Source organism: Elgaria multicarinata, chromosome 1, assembly GCF_023053635.1.
Source record: "Elgaria multicarinata webbii isolate HBS135686 ecotype San Diego chromosome 1, rElgMul1.1.pri, whole genome shotgun sequence".
In the NCBI taxonomy this organism is placed as follows: Eukaryota; Metazoa; Chordata; class Lepidosauria; order Squamata; family Anguidae; genus Elgaria; species Elgaria multicarinata.
In genome coordinates, this window is record NC_086171.1 from 90,470,650 (window position 1) to 90,488,962 (window position 18,313).

At 44.6% G+C, this 18,313-nt stretch overlaps 1 protein-coding gene across 2 annotated transcripts in view; it reads right to left on the bottom strand.

Moving 5' to 3' along the window:
• MAP3K3 (mitogen-activated protein kinase kinase kinase 3) overlaps positions 1-18,313 on the bottom strand; it is a 99,711-nt gene that overhangs the window by 25,687 nt on the left and 55,711 nt on the right. For both annotated transcript variants that reach the window (XR_010025716.1, XM_063131972.1), the window contains exons 10-13: positions 17,211-17,278; positions 15,646-15,738; positions 14,732-14,923; positions 8,522-8,670 (exon numbers count right to left, since the gene is read on the bottom strand). Coding sequence is in view for 1 of the 2 variants with exons in the window: in XM_063131972.1 (XP_062988042.1) it covers positions 8,522-8,670; positions 14,732-14,923; positions 15,646-15,738; positions 17,211-17,278 (502 nt within the window). In the remaining variant the exon portion in view is untranslated. The remainder of the gene's footprint in view (positions 1-8,521; positions 8,671-14,731; positions 14,924-15,645; positions 15,739-17,210; positions 17,279-18,313) is intronic.

Here is an 18,313-nt window from a genome sequence, read left to right on the forward strand (position 1 = left end):
TGATTGTGCCTGGTCTGCTTTGAAAAGCTTATGCAGTGAGCACAAGACTCAACTACGTGAGATTCCCTGAGGCAAATTAAGCAGAGGGAATGGCCGTCCGCAGGAGGCAACTTACTGCCGCAGTGAACACATTTTCTAAACGCACATTTTCTAAACGGCGCTTTTAATGCCATTTGCCCAGCAACTAGAGAGGCAAGAGTCTCTAGTTGGAAGAAGAAAAAGTCTCTAGAAGGAAGAAAAAAAGGGAAAGAAAACTATTTTGGGGGTATATTTTTAGATAAAGATGAATAGAAGAAGAGTAGGAAGGAAAGAAAGAAAAACAGCGTTTTCAGCAAAAGAACTTTGAAATAGAGAGAGGAAACTTTGAGCGACGTGTCCAGCAAGGTGGTCAAAAGAGAACTGAGGAGGTAGACGGGAACCCGTTGGGACACGCGCAGTGAGATGGTGGGGGAGGGTGCCTGCCAAAACAGCGTGTCTTAGCTGTAGAAGTTTCTGAATAGTGGCTCTATGCAGGCGTAGAGCCCATATGTGTGATGCACTGAAACCACGAAGAAGAACCCATGGTTAAAACAACCAGTGGGTTGTCATTATCTATGAAGCTTGGGAAACCCTACTATACTGATGTTCACATGTCACTGGAAAGACAGGTTGCTTACCTGTAACTGTAGTTCTTCGAGTGGTCATCTGTGCAGTCACACATATGGGCTCTTCACCTGCGCAGGGCCAGCTTCGGAAACTTCTCTAGCTGAAAGTCTTTTAGGCGGGAACCCCTCCCCCACCGTCCACTGAGCATGCTCAGGGGTTCCCGCCTAATCCCCTCAGTTCCTGAAACCGCCTAAACAGTCTCACTGAGGAGAACCACCAGGTAATCAAAAAATGACACCATAGTGGGGACGGTGGGAGGGTTGTGTGACTGCACAGATGACCACTCGAAGAACTACAGTTACAGGTAAGCGACCTGTCTTTCTTCTTCGTGGTCTCTGTGCATCACACATATGAGCGAATAACAAGCTGACTATCCGGAGGTGGGTGGTGTCAGGTGATGGATGAAAATTCAACGGATTGCCGATAAGACGGCACAGTCTCTACGCGCTCTGATGTCCAGACGGTAGTGACTGGCAAAAGTCAGAGGTGTCGACCAGGTATCCGCTTTGCAGAGGTCCGCTATGGCAATACCTCTTTCAAAAGCTGTAGCAGTGGCCCCTCCTCTGGTGGAGTGAGAGCGCACTTTCCCCTTCAGCGGGGGGCCAGCAAGTTCATAGGCTAATTTAATAGACTGAAAAACCCAAGCAGATATTCTCTGCGGAGATGCTTGGAGTCCCTTTTGTTTGACCCATAACAAACAAAAAATCTTAGGGATCTCCGGAGAGTCACTGTTCTGTCCAGCGTATGTAGTGTCGACTCAAGAAGCGTTGTTGGTGCAAGGAAAAAGCTTGGCAGAGTAAAATCCTGCCCAAGGTGAAAGGAGAAACAACCTTTGGAAGAAAGCTGGGTCCGGTCTAAGGACCACTTTGTCGGCATGAAAAACTGTATAAGGTGAGTCCATACGGAGTGCCGCTAACTCTGATGCACGTCTAGCAGACGTTATGGCAACAAGGAATACCACCTTAAAGCCGGTAAAGGCAAATCTGTCTTTGCCAACGGTTCGAAAGGCTTGGCAGACAGTGCTTTAAGCACCACGGAAAAGCTCTATTGCGGAACGAAGGGTGGAACTGTATCTTTCATCCCTTTCATAACGCGCTTAACCAGTGGATGAGTGAAGACCGGACAGCCCTGAATCCATAAATGTGAGGCAGAAATCGCTGCCAGATAAACTCTAAGTGAGGAAACTTAAGGCCTCTTTTAACAAGGAAAAAAGAAAAGTGAGGATGGTGGAAATAGGCTCTGAAAGGGGTTTCTCATTCCTGCTTAGTGCAAAGGAGGAGTGAGCTTCCCATTTGGTAGCATATGACTTTCTAGTCGCTTGTTTCTTAGCTGCTAGAATTATGTCCCATATATCGGGGGTAAGGATTGACAGTCTAACATTGTGGTTTCTACTATGAGGTCCAGAGAGCTCAATAAATTGAGGATTACTCCCACTGCCTTCGATAGCATCCTCTTCTAAGATGCTACTAGAAGCCAGTTGTCTAAATATAGGTAGACTTTCACCCTGTGTAGGCAATGAACTGCCATATATTTTGCAAACATCCGGTGGGCTGTGCTTAGGTCCAACAGACGCACCCAAACTGGAACATATCGGTACCTATGATAAACCCAAGGTACCTCTGGCGAGTGTTCTGAATGGCTATATGGAAGTATGCATACTTTATGTGTATGGGGCAAAACCTACTCCCTTCTGAGAAGCAGCATTGAGAAGGACAGTGTGTCATCTGTAATTTGCTGGTTCTGATGCAGGAGACGAGATGAGCAATGAGATTGAAAATCCTTCACCATCGGATGGTAGGTCCTCAATCTAGTTCACGGAGTGAGACCTGCTAATCATAGGTATGCATGCGAAGCGCCAGAGCGCGCACCATCGCTCTCAACTCACAGTGAAGTGACGGGTCATGTTAAGTTGCTGACAAAAGGAAAAGTTGTATCTGGACATCATAACTAGATAGTGTATGACTCTGGGGCCCAAAGCAGATGAATATGTTCTGAAAACTCCCCTTGGGGCTAACTGAACTAATATAGAATTGGAACACGGGTGCATAAAGAAAAAAAACCCCATGTCCATTACTGGACCTTATGTAAAGATTCTGCACTTTCCAATGTCAGGGCCATCAAGAAGGGCCCTTCCAGGAATTTTTAACTGTCAGAAGCAGTGCTGGGAGGAAAAATATCGACACTGGAGTTGGCTTCTCAGTACATACAGCATGAGATACAAAATCCTGCACTTTATTTACCTAGTTATGTGTCTCAATACCAAGCCTGGTCATCCTCAATGACCGGGAAGTGGTACAATTGCTCCAAAGGAGGTTCTGCCCTGTGTGGGTGATGCAGAAGAGAGCAATGTTGAGACTGACTGATAGTTCTCAAAGAATTGAAGGGAATCAGGTCTATTCTTATGCTCTAACTCATCTTCCCCACGTTGATCTCCTGATGTCCCATGGAATGGGGAAGAGCTAAGTAATTGTGCTGACGCATTGTGGCTGTAACAGCTGAGCCCTGTGTATCGGTCGCAATGACAGTGATCTCGGTTGTACGTATCCCCATCACGGTACTGAAGCCAGTATCCATGCTTGTATGGTATTCTCAGGAGACGTGGCCCATTTAACATTGTGTCCCCTCCTCTTCCAAGGGAGGGCCCCCCAAAAATGATGACATCAGACATCATGGTAATAAAACACTCTCCACTGAAAGCAAAGCACTCAGAGCGTAGAGACTCTGGAATGGGGACCTTGCAATTGGTGGTTAGCCTGCAAGGTATACACTGCCTGATGTGGTGGACAGATGTCCATTGGCTTTGGAGGGGAGAGATATTACATCTCACCCTCTGACATTGAAGCTGCATGCGAGATGCCCTCTTGGTATCAAGAGTCTCAGCGTTTGTACTAAAGAAGCTATTAATGTTATTGCCAATCTCGGTATCAAGGGTTCCAGCCTTGGTACTGAAAAAACCAGTTATGTTATTGTCATTTTCAGTACCAAAAATTCCAGTCTTGGTACCGAAGAAGCCAGTTATGTTATTGTCAGTCTCAGTACCAAAAGTTCCAACCTTGGTACCAAAAAAGCCAGTTATGTTATTGCCAGTCTCAGCATTAAGAATTCCAGCGTCTGTATTGAAGATGCTAGTTATGTAATTGCCACTCTTGGTATCGAGGGTTCCAGTCTGTACCGAAGAAGCTATATTGTTGCCAGTCTCGGCATTGAGAGATTCATTCTCGGTACTGAAGAAGCTAGTTATATTGTTGCCAGTCTCGGTACCGAGAGGTTTCAGGCTAGGCACTGAAGAAGCTAGTTATATTGTTGCAAGTCTCGATACCGAGAGGTTTCAGGCTAGGCACTGAAGAAGCTAGTTATATTGTTGCAAGTCTCGGTATCGAGAATTTCAGTGTACTGAAGAAGCTAGTTATTATTGCTACCGAGAAGGCCAGCCATGGGGACTCTTAACAGTAGTGGTTAGATCTGGCTTCCATCGAACAGCAGGTCCTCTATGCGGGTGCCTGCCTGCTGGGACAGCCCTGCGGACCTTAGCTACGCATGCCTTCGTAGCGCAATGGAAACTACCATGGCTTTGAGGCGCAGTCCGTAGCGTGGCGTGCTGTATTAAGCTATTGTCGAGAAAGTCTCATAGCCTCAGTAAAAAAAATCTGCCAGTTCCCTTTGGTCATCTGGCAAGAATCCGGAGAGAGATGTAATCTCCTCCCATAAAGAGAGCTTATGTTTTGCCATTGTGGCTTGGTAATTATGCACACAAAGGGATAAAGCTGTAGAAGAGTATACTCTTCTCCCCAGGCCGTGCAACCTACGGCCTTCTTTGTCCACTGGTGCATTATTTGAGTATTATTGAGTTAGGTTTTGGGTGTGTAAATAGGAACGGGACAATTTAGTCCTGCATCTTATAAATATATGTTGTCTAGCCTCCTCGATGTTGTGGCATAGAGGAGGGCAGCTTCCATGATTGTTGCGCTGTGCGCAGCAGCACAGGCAAATATGGAATAGCCACTGGGGTTGATGACCCACAGTATACATCATCGTAAATTAAATTTCATTAATGGGTCATTAAATTTCTCTATAGGTTGGGATATTTGAGTCCCTAGGGACGTTGCCATTCTTTGTACCTGATCAGTAAAGTTTGCTAAGTCATCTGAAGGGGACACCACGTCTGCAGTGACCACGAGGTCATCTGGTGGTGATGTATCTTGTGAGGAGTCCGATTGGTAATCCTCCTCCGATGGAACATCCAGTCCCATGTCTGATGTAGGCAACGTCTGCAATGTTTGCGACGGTACCGAGCGGTTGGTACTGCGGTTTGCGTCAGTTGCGGAGCGTGCCTCGGTACCGATGGTAGAGGCGGCGGCGGCATGGCCATGACATCCTCTGGGAGAGGTGGACGGGAGATCGTTGGAGGGTGGTTGTGGGTACTGATAATAGTAATCTAGGTGCCTTCTGTGTCTTCAATGCTCGTAATAATACAGAGGATACTGGGGAGGTTGCCAATCAGCGTAATAATCCTGCATTCTTGGAGAGGACATAGGTCGTTCACCATGGGTGGCATACTGGCGACCTGAATGAGTTAAAGCCGGTGAATGGTCCCGGGCTTAACCATAAGGCGACGCGTGTCGGTATCGATAACCTTCGGTATCGACTGACGGTTGCTGTGGCGTTTATCAGTACCGACATCTGTCGGTATCGATGGGTTGTGGCTCTTCTCGGTATCGAGGGGGAAAAGGGCCCCGATCAGCCGAGGTATTATCCATGGACGAACCTCTAATTTCGCCTTCCGAGACCGATGCCCTTATGGTAGGGTCATCAGCCGGTACCGTGATGATCCGTAATGGAGACGGTGCCGGCGAGTCAGCAATACGCTCTGTTTGCTGCAGAGGGTTCAGTACCGGTGGCGAGGATGGAGTCGCCCGTCTCGGTATCGAGTATGGTCTCGGAAGCAATAGCCTCCGTACCAGGCTTATAGGTAGGGAAAGCGATAGCCTCGGTATCGGCTTATTGGTAGCGAAATCGATAGCCTTGGTATCGGGCTTATCGGTAGCGACAGAGACCTTTGCAGTGAAAGGCTCGACATAGGGCTTCTATGCCCTGCTGCATGCCTCAGTACCGATGTGTTCAGTACTGGGCTCCTTGGTATCGACGAATCAGTATCGACGACTTTTTCCTCGCATTTATATTCTTGAGTTTTGCTCTTATTCCTCTGAGGGTCGTGTGCCTCAGAACACTCTCTCGCTCTCTTAGAAAATCTTTTGCCGCCCTTGCAGATGCGGACTGAGAGGAGGAGGAGGGGGGAACCGGTAAGGCTCACTCTATGTTGGAGGAAGTTGGGACATAGACTCCATTACGATAGGAGATTTGGAGCGTCGAGATGGTCTCGGTTTCTCCACTGCCTCCAACGCCTTATCCCAGAGTATCGCCCAAAGGTGGTCTGAGCGGTTCTTTCTCGTTTGCCTCGAGAACTTAAACAAACACACAAGATTCCACAATGTGTTTCCCCTAAGCAGAGCAAACAAAGTGAGTGTCCGTCGGTTTGCGTGATCTTCAGCCCGCAAACTGGGCACTTCTTGAAAAGGCCTTGATGTGCCATAAGCCACAAGGCTAAGTAACAACAAACAAATCCTTTTTTTCCCTTTTTCTTCTTCTTCTTTTTTTTAATAACTAAATAGAAACGGTTAGAAAAACTGGAGCGAAAAGACAAGAAGGAAAATAGAATATTTTCAGCTGACGTAAAGTATACCACACACGAGAAGTCTCCAAACGCTGTTGACCCTACAGGCGGTTGAAGAGAACTGAGGGGATTAGGCGGGAACCCGAGCATGCTCAGTGGACGGTGGGGGAGGGGTTCCCGCCTAAAAGACTTTCAGCTAGAGAAGTTTCCGAAGCTGGCCCCGCGCAGGCGCAGAGCCCATATGTGTGATGCACAGAGACCACGAAGAAGAACCACGAATTATGGCTTATTAAACCAGAATGCGAACACGCAGTGTGTTTGTGTGCAGGCAAGCCATTCACTCTTGCTTTACCCTTCCCTTTGCATGAGCAGGTAAACAAAGCAGGAAAAGGTTTATCAATGGACTTATCAATGGAACCTTATTATTATTATTATTATTATTATTTATTTATATAGCACCATCAATGTACATGGTTCTGTACAGAGTAAAACAGTAAATAGCAAGACTCTGCCGCATAGGCTCAAACTGGGGAGAGGCAACGAGTGGGGTACTGCAGGGCTCAGTCCTGGGCCCAGTGCTCTTCAACATTTTTATTCATGTTTTGGATGAGGAGTTGCAGGGAACGCTGATCAAATTTGCAGATAACACAAAATTGGGTGGGATGGCTAATACCCTGGAAGACAGAAACAAACTTCAAAGTGATCTTGATAGGCTGGAGTGCTGGGCTGAAAACAACAGAATGAAATTTAATAGGGATAAATGCCAAGTTCTACATTTAGGAAATAGAAACCAAAGGCACAGTTACAAGATGGGGGATACTTGGCTCAGCAATACTACAAACGAGAAGGATCTTGGAATTGTTGTAGATCGCAAGCTGAATTTGAGCCAACAGTGCGATATGGCTGCAAGAAAGGCAAATGCTATTTTGGGCTGCATTAATAGAAGTATAGCTTCCAAATAGCGTGAGGTACTGGTTCCTCTTTATTCGGCCCTGGTTAGGCCTCATCTAGAGTATTGCGTCCAGTTCTGGGCTCCACAATTCAAGAAGGACGCAGACAAGCTGGAGCGTGTTCAGAGGAGGGCAACCAGGATGATCAGGGGTCTGGAAACAAAGCCCTATGAAGAGAGACTGAAAGAACTGGGCATGTTTAGCCTGGAGAAGAGAAGATTGAGGGGAGACATGATAGCATTCTTCAAATACTTAAAAGGTTGTCACACAGAGGAGGGCCAGGATCTGTTCTTGATCCTTCCAGAGTGCAGGACACGGAATAATGGGCTCAAGTTAAAGGAAGTCAGATTCCAGCTGGACATCAAGAAAAACTTCCTGACTGTTAGAGCAGTACGACAATGGAATCAGTGACCTAGGGAGGTTGTGGGCTCTCCCACACTAAAGGCCTTCAAGAGGCAGCTGGACAACCATCTGTCAGGGATGCTTTAGGGTGGATTCCTGCATTGAGCAGGGGGGTGGACTCGATGGCCTTGTAGGCCCCTTTCAACTCTGCTATTCTATGATTCTAGGGAGAGCTTTGATTTTAACCTGGGATTATGATTTAGTGAGTCAAAACAAACCAGTATTTGTAAATCAATCACAAACCCTGGTTTAAATCTGGCTTACAACCCAGGTTTAGATATCACGCGAAGCTATTCATGCCTAGTTTGTTTACCTGCTTGAACCTTAAAACTGCAGTTCTGTAGATGCCTTTGCAGATTTTGCATTGCATATCTCTCCCCATCCTCCAAACAATCAGGGATGTTCTTCCCATCTCTGAGCTCTCTTGCCTCTAACCATGGGAGATTCACACATCAATGCTGTACCTTTTACATATTGTTGACCAAGAGGTGATCCCAGAGAGCAATCTCAAAGGAGCCAGGATGTCTCTCCAGGCTACCCCACTCCAACTGTTAGGTGTGAATTGAGCACAACAACACATGCCTATTCTGTTGCTCATGCATGTGGTACAAGGAGGAGGGAGATCTAAATCTGGTTGCAGTTGGTGAAAGAGGTGGTGGAGAGTGACCCAAAGATCCAAAATGTCCAGCAGAAGCAGTAGATGAGGAACACCTCCTAACACATGCTGAATGGGTAGCCAAAATGTGCAACAGCTGAAAGTTCGTTAGAACAGGGATTAGGATCTTGGATGACGTGCACTAGAGGGAGACACAGAAGCATTTGGTTGACCATCAGAGTTTATGCATACAAGTACCTTGCTTGTTTCAGGACTTTCTGGGTCAAACTGGACCTGCTTAGCTGCAAGTTCTCGGCCTGTATCCACGTCGTAGCACAAGTACACACGACCAAAGGCACCCTGTCCTAGGAGTTTTCCTCGTCGCCAGTTGACGGGAGCACTTGGAGCTGTCAAACACAATAGTCATTCTCAGCATATTCTCTTGTTATTGGCACCCAGAAGTCCCAGAGAAGTTTATAAGCATGACAAGATGGCCTCCCCTATTGTTCATTGCTAGTACTGGTAAACAGGGCTGTGGAGTCGGAGTCAGAAGCAATTCTTGTACCGACTCGGACTCCTAATAAATTTAAATTGTATATAGAGTTGCAATATGTCCCTGAAAACCAAGATTGTCCTGGATTCCAGCCAATTCCAAAATATTCTGGCTGGTTGGACAAAAATCCTGGATTCGCAGTCCAGCTGGCCAGAGAAATTCAGACCCCCTCAGCAGATCGGCAGCAGCAGAGAAAAAGATGGATCAATGTGCTGCCTTTTCCAGAGTGCCGCTGCTTCTTCACAGGCAGGCTCAGATGAGTCACCATGACTCAGGTGCTCCAAGCATGTGAGTTCCAAGCACAAGAAGGAGTTTGGTAATCTTGGCTGGTTGCGGTAAGCGCTGGGCCTCGCTGGGTTGTTTGTGGGGGAAGAAAGAGTTTTTTTGGGTTTATGAGGGAGGGAGTGGGGGGGAGGAAGGAAAGGAAGCACAAAAACAAACTTTCACTTTTAACTGAATAAAATACAGTTGTTACGAAGTAGCTCTCCTGTGAGTGAGCAGTATAGAATCCATATTGAGGCAGCCAACAGTCAAGGTGTCTTCACCCCTCCATCTCCAACATCTCCTTCCAGAGATGAGGGAAAAAACACAGGAATGGGGCTAGAGCAATCACAAGGCTAGGTCAAGCAATTCATTTAGATAAGAATCACCTTACTTAGCCACAGACGCTCTATGACCAATGTCTAAAGATTCTTTACAAGCATGTGTGTGTGTGTGTGTGAGTCTCATTAGAACGTGTGCAAGTTGTACACAGGTCTAATGAAAGCATATCACGTAGCACAGTAAAGGAGATTTTTATTTGGATTTTAGAAAATATAACCTCATTGTTTTCATTTTTGAGCTTCTTTAATAAATAAAATAAAAAAACCCAGAATGTCTTAGCTATAGCCTTTGGACCCGGGCTTTAACAGGTTAGGGTTCTAAAAAGTTGTGTGCTTGCAGTCGATGTAGGAAATATATAGAAAATTTATTTCCTATATCAATATATAATTAAAGGAGTCGGAGGTGCCATGAATAAAGGAGTCGGAGTCAGAGGTTTTATGTGCTGACTCCACAGCCCTGCTGGTAAACAGAAATTTTATTCTTATCAATACCATGACTAAGAGCCACAGACAGACCTACTTAGAGATGAAAAATTCTGGGAATTTCAAAAGCCATGGGGAAACCCCCCCTGGGCTTTTCCTCTTTTCCATGGAAAAATGGAACATTGGTACTTACCGAGAAGGTTCCTTCTGTGTTGGTGTGCGGAAGCCATCCCACAATGGGTTATCTCCCCCTATCACCCAGGAAAAAGAAGGGACCATGTGCCTAAAACTTTTGAGTATTCTACTGGTCCCAGGCTCCTCCTTGTCAGTTCTATCCATGGCTATAGCTCAGAAAAAAGAGTACAGATCCATCTCCTGGTAGGAATAAAGGTTAGGTGCAAAGAGGAATAAAAAATATGGTCACACATTGATGTCCCATAAGAAGGTGTGACTAGTAAAAGCAGAGGCAGATATGCATAGTGATGAGATAAGAGGTTTGGTAAATGTTGTATGGTGTAGTTGGGATACCTTCCACACAACAACCCAGAAGGGACCTTCTCAGTAAGTTCTGTTCTCCAGGTTGGTGCGAGGAAGGCATCCCACAATGGGATATGCTAAAGCTAACTTCCAATTAGGGTCCAATGAATCTGATTATCTGAAAGACTGTGTGAGTTTTATATACATTTTGACCGCTCTGCGTATGTGCAGTTTGTGCCAGTCCTTCTCTGGGGGATGAGAAGGATTAGGACAGAAAAATATAAAGCCATCTCCTGTGACCTGGGAAACAGGAAGTTGACTTTAGATAGGCATGTTGAGTCAGTCCTGAGAACAACCACATCCATCTGTAAAAAAAAAATGAGCAATTTTCAAATTGAAAAGGCTGAGAGTTCAGATATTCTTCATGCAGATGTGATGGCAACCACAGAGTTGGGAACTTGAGTATTCCTTCTGGGGAGAGAATAGATATCCCCGGATGTGTTGATTAGTGCTCCTAGGTGTAGAAGAGACCGAGTCAGGTGGCTCTTATTTTTGTTTATTACAAATCCGTGTCTTTTGAGACAGCTAATGGTTAGGTTCAGATCCTATAATGCTTGTGACTGGAGGGGGACCTGAGGAGTAGATTCTCCAAATATGGGTAGACGTGTACTCCTTTGAGCCAAAAATGAGCTATGAGGGACACCAAGATCTTGGTGAAAACCCTGGGAGCTGAGTTTAGGTCAATGGCATTGCTTTCTATTGGAAATGATGGTTTAGATACACAAAGCAATGAAACCTTCAGTGATATGGTGCTACTAGGATGTGGAGGTAGGCTTCCATCAGATCAACTGATGTCAGGAACTCTCCTTGTGAAGGGCTTCTGTGATGGTTCACAGTGTTTCCATATGAAATCGTCTGTACTTGACAAAACATTTTGGAATCTCTGAGGTCCAATTCAGATTTCCATCCTCCATCCCAATGGAGAAGATGCCTTCATATTTTTCTTGTGGTAGTACAGCTTCTAACGCTCCTATTTGTAGCAGGTGCTGAATGGCTTTGGTTATTGTGTATCTCTTGGTGGTTGATTGTGATGTTGGTAAAAGAATGAACCTGGTAGAGCGCTCTTTCCAAAATTCTGTGTTGTAGCCATTACTGATGGTACCTCTCTGCACATGGCTTGAGTTCTAGGAACATCACCACTCCTCTGGACCACAACTGCTTTTTTCCTGTTTCTGCAGAGGCAATGGCTAGGAAATCAATTGTTTTGGACAAACAAGGCTAAAAATAATCTTTGTTAAAGAATCTATGAGATGAATTTTCCTGACCACCCCCCCTCCTGCCCCTCTGAATCGAGATGCTGGTGGGGAAGGATGGATGAAGCACTGTCTGGGTGACGCTCAGTAAAAACAATTTGTGTTTTATTATCGCTATCTGTGGCTATGGAGCGTGGGTCTGGTGAATCTTCCCTTCAGTCTGCAGAGGAATGTGGACTGGTACTTGGTTGACTTGGCTGTGAATTTTTAACTTTGGTTTTATCCTTCTCTTAATTTTTATTTCTAGTGTTTAGAGGAGGGAAATTCAGAGGTGTGTGAAATGTGGTAATGCCTTATCACCCATCCTGTTCTTAACTCTTTGTTTGTCTAAGAGGTGATCAGTTAAATTATCCAGAATAGCTTTTGTCATATGGGGGAGTACTGTGTCATTTTAACTGAGAAATGTCCTTAATACTGGTTGTGTTCCTTATTGCCTTGCCTGGAGGTAGAAGGGATGGGGGGAGAGGAGGTTTCATTTTGATGGTGTGGATTGCAACTGCTACGCAAAATGGCCGCCTGCTCAATTTGGTGGGAATTTTCCCAGTGGTGAGGGGAAAGCACCCTTAATCTCACCCTTCTGGCAGTTTCAGTGTCTGGTTAATTATTGCTGATTCCTCCTCCTCTGATGGCTGGCTCCTCCAATGACCAGCTCCAGCTCACCTGGGAAGAGGGTGGCACATGGTCCAAAGACTCAGACACCCCAACTCCCTTGACCTCGGCCGCTTCTTTCCTGGCTGTAAAGAGGCTCCTGCGACCTTCAACAAGTGGGCCAGGGATCTCGCTTCCCCTCCTCTCCAGCCCAGTCTGTGGAAATCACTCTCCTGCTGTGAGTGCTGTGAGGTGAGGAGCTGGGGCTTTTGTCTTTCAATGGTCTCCTAACCAAATGTGATTGTTTTGTTCCTTCTGTCGTGCAGCCTTACAAGCCTTTCCCGCAGCTGGAGGGGGCCATGAGGAAAACAGAAGGCAGAGCGGAAAAATAGAGGAAGAGGGGTTTTTTTAAAAGGGGGAATTCCTGAGGAGATGAAGATTTAAAGAGCAAAGAAAGATTAAAACTTTAAGAATTTGAAGACATTAGAGGTTTTGAGTAGGAGGAGACGAAAGTTAGCTCTTGGCAAGGAGGAGCCTTGGACCAAGAGAATACTCAAAGTTTTACTCACATGGTCCCTGCCTTTTCCTGGGCGATAGGGGGAGATGACCCATTGCGGGATGCCTGCCTCACACCATCCTGGAGAAGTATGCAATACCTACTTTCTTATCAAACTTTATCTTGTTTTTATAAATGTATCATTTATAAAATGTAGCATATAAAATTATCCTGTTTTCTATATTTATAAAATTTACAAAGCACTTTAGGGGAGCTTACTCCCAGATGCATAGGAGCAGAACCTCCAAAGAAGTAAGCCGATTTAAGTTCCAGAAGACTTATTCCCAGGGAAGTGCATATAAGGGAGGCTGCCTTAGTTTGTACAAGCAAAAGTACAAGAACGGCAGGATACTTCTGTCTAATATCTCCAAACTAGATCAAAGATCACCAAATGGAGACAAGTAGCAATTCGCAAAAAAAGAGGACCATATGTTCTCTGCTCATGAAAATGGCAGTACCCAAGACACTTAAATGCATCTTGTAATTTTCTATTGTATGCATCTATAGCAGGAGTAAGCAACCATTTCGGGCTGTGGGCACATTTGGCAAAGCCCACGTAACCGCCCAAAATGTCTGAGTATAACACAAAGGTGGGGTCTAAGCCCCAATACATTAAACAACTCATTCGAACCCACAGTTTTCAGCATCAGCAGAAACTTATTTCACAGCAACCCCAGCTGCTGGTAAGAAAATACATTATTTTTAAAAAACACTGGGAGGGATCGGACACATTGGCAGGTTGCCAAGAGAGGTGTCCGGGGGTGCAATGGTTCTCACCGGTGCCACATGGCCTAACCCTGGCCCACAATATATACGGAGGAATTATAATTCTTTAATACTGTAGTTTGTATTGCATTCAAATCTGCATACTACACATTTTGAGTGAGTAAAATCTTGGCATAAAAGAGATTCCAGAAGATTAGTTTTACCACTTTTCTTCAAAATTTTCAACTTTTCTGTCAGAAAAAAAAAAAAGGGAAAATTGTCCTCAAAAACCCTCCATCCCAATTTTTTTCTGGTTCTCTTCCACAACCAAATGCACAGTTACAAGATGGGGGATGCTTGGCTCAGCAATACTACAAGCGAGAAGGATCTTGGAATTGTAGATCACAAGCTGAATATGAGCCAACAGTGTGATGTAGCTGCGAAAAATGCAAATGCTATTTTGGGCTGAATTAATAGACGTAGTGTGAGGTATTGGTTCCCCTTTATTTGGCACTGGTTAGGCCTCATCTTGAGTACTGTATCCAGTTCTGGGCGCCCCACTTCAAGAAGGACGCAGACAAGCTGGAGCGTGTTCAGAGGAGGGCAACCAGGATGATCAGGGCTCTGGAAACAAAGCCCTATGAAGAGAGACTGAAAGAACCGGGCATGTTTAGCCTGGAGAAGAGAAGATGGAGGGGAGACATGATAGCATTCTTCAAATACTTCAAAGGTTGTCACACAGTAGAGGGCCAGGATCTCTTCTTGATCATCCCAGAGTGCAGGACACGGAATAATGGGCTCCAGTTACAGGAAGCTAGGATATCAGGAAAAATCTCCTGACTGTTAGAGCAGCATAACAATGGAACCAATTACTTAGGGAGGTCATGGGCTCACCCACACTAGAGGCATTTTAGAGGCTGCTGGACAGCCATCTGTCAGGCATGCTTTAAGATGGATTTCTGCGTTGAGCAGGGGGCTGGACTCAATGGACTTATAGGCGTTTTCCAACTCTACTATTCTATGGTTCTGTGATTCTATGAACCCCCCGGGGGTCTTCACATCTCTAGACTTACCTTCTATGAATTTTATCCCATCTGTTGGAAAGTCCTCCTTGCTAGCAACCACTACAAGATTCTTTGCTAATTCTACAGGCACAGTAAAGAAGTACTTCTTTTTGTCTATTTTGAATGTACTGGCAAATCACTGTTACCTCTGGTGTTTCCTCTCCCAAATCGAGGACTGTGTGCTTACATTTAGTTGGGATGTTTCTTTCCTGCACGGAGAGAGCATTTTCACTGTCAGCACTCCTCAGGCGCCCACGGGGATCTAAATACTGCACAGACAGGCCGAGGTTCTCTCCGTTGGTGCTCAAGGAGCGGCTTGATGGCACGAGCGTAAAGAGGTTGCCCTGGTGGCGCCGAATGCGAGGAAATGTCCTCCGACCTGCAGAATTAGCAAATACCAGGAAGAAAAAGGTTAGGTTAAAACGGCCTAGATTCTGGGTGGGGTCAGAATTGTGGGAATGGAGCCAAAAGATCTGCAGCCATGAATTCTAATGTAGTATTTTGTTATGCAAAGGCAAAGTAGAAACAAATTTACTTTAGACATCTCCAATCTAGATTAAATCTGCAGTGCACAGGCATACAAATTAGTTTTACCAATAGGTCACACAAAGTGGAAGGGAAGGGGAGCAAAAAAGGAAAGAAGTGAAACCTCATAGGTGATAGAAAATGTGTTTAATTACAGAATCGTTCAATGAATTAGTCCAATTACCGATGCATTTGAACATATGCTCTTTTTTAGAGACAGTAATATTCATTCTCAAGGTATAGATTATTTTCAACCTCTTATAACAACCAAGAACTCAGGAGCTCAGTCCTTGAAATAGCATCATCCTACTTCCCAATCTCCCTCCCCTTTATCCTCTTGCTCTTGAGTCATTTCACTACAGGAAAAGATAAGGAGGAAAAGTCACATTTTCACTTGCGTATTTCTTCCGCTATCTCCCTGTAATCCTCCGAACCAGTTTCAAGAGAAGTGGAGAATGTGACAGAGAGCTGGCCACTGGGGAAAGCAGACAGCAACCCTCAGGAGAGATGTGAAGTGGCAACCTTATCATTAAGATTAAAAAGCAGGGTGCGTTCACACAACACAAGCATACCCACCATCATTATAATCTTTGTGCTGCATGGAGACATGGTAACGCCGAGGGTAGGTCCCACCTTTCTCTGCTTTCTCATAAGTTTGATTCTCACGATCTAGGATAGAGACAAAGAGGCAGAACAACTTAACTTAGTACACACACACACATGGCACCTCTTCCATACAAACATAACACTAGTGGAGATCCCAAGGGGAGGGGAAAAAATCAGTGAACCTTGTTGCTGCAAGAAGAATTTTGCTAAATGTGTACAAGTCTTAACAGGGGATTGTGCAATTCATTAGAGAGCTAAAATATGGACTGAAATAATGCAAACGGTCTTAATCTCGTCCGGCAATGGGCGTTCCTTCTGCTCCTGAGGGTCTCGTGTGACTGAGGATAGTGAGTTGCGGGGCTGCATGTCTGTATGTTTGGAGCTGGAGCCAGCAGTGTGGAGGCCTAGGCTGGTGGAAAACAAGAGCAGGGCCAGCACCTCACCCTCTGCAAATATACACACAATCTTCTCCCACCCCGCACACATGCTGTGTTTCTCTTATGTACACGTATTCATGGGGAGGATTAGCATGCAGGGAGGGAAGGGTTAATCAGCTGTCCACAGGGACCATATTTTTTACTGGGAGGCTGGCATGTGGGGATGACCTTTTCCCATGTACTGTCCTCCCCATTATAATCACCTTCCTCTCTTGCCTAAGAAACAGCTGTTGGGCAGGCTGGAGAGAGCATGATGGACGTGGGGAAAACGGTGTGCAGCAAATGATTTTTGTCTATGTGATCTAGTCAAGCTGCAATGCATGGATTTTTGAAGAATATGAAACTGCTTTGGGTATTTTGGATTGAGATGCTGGAGAAAAATGTATACAGCGCAAAAAGGGCAGAATGACCAGAGAGTAATGACTATGGCTCACTGAACTGTGCAGACCACTGCAATTCGGCCCCTCTTTCCACTGAGACATTAGGGCAGCTGGCATGTGGCAGCCTGTTAGCTTATCCTCATCTCTGCTCTCCTAGTAATTAAAGAAAGCCTTTTCATTTCAGTGAATCTTCTAGAAAGAAAAACACACACATAAGGATGTGTCTCCCTCCCACACCAGGAAACATTCAACCTGGCAGTGGCAAGGGAATCAGAGAGAGAGAGAGAGAGAGAGAGAGAGAGAGAGAGAGAGAGAGAGGTGACCTGGTCCCTCACCACTGTCATCCACCCTAGACTAGCCTGTAAACCAGTTAATTCCTGACAATTTACAGAGATATATTGCCTGCACATTTCAAAACATTATTTTTTTAGCCTGAACACATATAAGGAATATACAAACAACTACATAACAGGGAAATAACAATGAAGGAGATTCTTTATTTTTTAAAACCTGTTAACGACTGTATTTCTTTGATTGTAGGATGCCATCGATTGTAAGACGCACACTAATTTCAGTACCACCAACATAAAAAAAAAACAACCTAAGACACGCCCACGATTCTAAGACGCACCCCATTTTTAGAGATGTTTCTATGGGGAAAAAAGTGTGTCTCAGAATCGAAGAAATAGGGTACCACCAGATCAGATACTTGACTTACCTGAAAAGTCTTGCCTATTGTCTGGGAAACTCTGAGTCCTGGACATGCAAGATTTTCGGAAGGAAAGGCTGTTTGGAGAGAGAGGAGTAGGGAAAAATTCAGTTTTGAACTTAAGAACTAGGGATAATATTTGTCCTAAATTACAACTTCATGTGATAAAAAGAGACATCTACCCCACAAGCTTAGAAATAGGTTGGGCAACCTAAAGCTAAATAAATGACAATAGTGTGTCTGCATCCAATACTGTACACTGTGGATTTCTGAAATTTCAAAGATCATATTAATGAACATTAGTTGCATTTTGAGTATTCTAAAGAAGAATTTTAGAATACTCAAAATGCAAATATTTGAGAACTGCTGCTAACAAATGTTGCTCTCCACTGCTCTACAATAATTTTAATAACCATGGACTCACTGCAGCTTCATATCTGTATGCTTTAACCATTCCCAAGTATAGGAGAGCATTTACCCTCGCTCGCTTTAATGTGTTGCCATCAGCATTACTAGAAGGATGATTTAGTAAAATCCCGGTTAATAAACAGATATGTCCCTGTGGTTCTGGAGCAATAGAATCTGTTGAATATGTCATTTTGCATTGTAACATGTATGAGGAATGCAGAAAAAAGTTAATCTTTCCTTTATTACAAGCCTTCTCTGGATGCAGCCCCACAACGTTGGTATTAATCTGTTTAAGGGATGTGTCCTCCCATATTACTGAAAGGGTCTCTAAGTTTCTCATGACCTCGATGCAAATTAGAAAAATAACGTTGCAAACCTTCTGAGAGAAGCAACTCACCAAGCTGTATTTTGTTTTTATGTCACTTTTTATCTATCCTTTGCATGTTTTGGTGTTGATTTTGCTGGTCTGCGACCGTAATAAATTAACAATGAATGAAATATTCTAAAGACGAATTTTAGAATACTCAAAATGCAAATACGAAAGCTTTATTATTTATATAAATTGCACATAATATAACTAATTAGAACTAAACATAGCATAGACCAAATTGTATTCAACTAGTAATGCACACACACAGAGTAAATATCTATAATAAATATATCTATATGACCATCATAATTTAAATTAGTCGTTCCCTACAGAG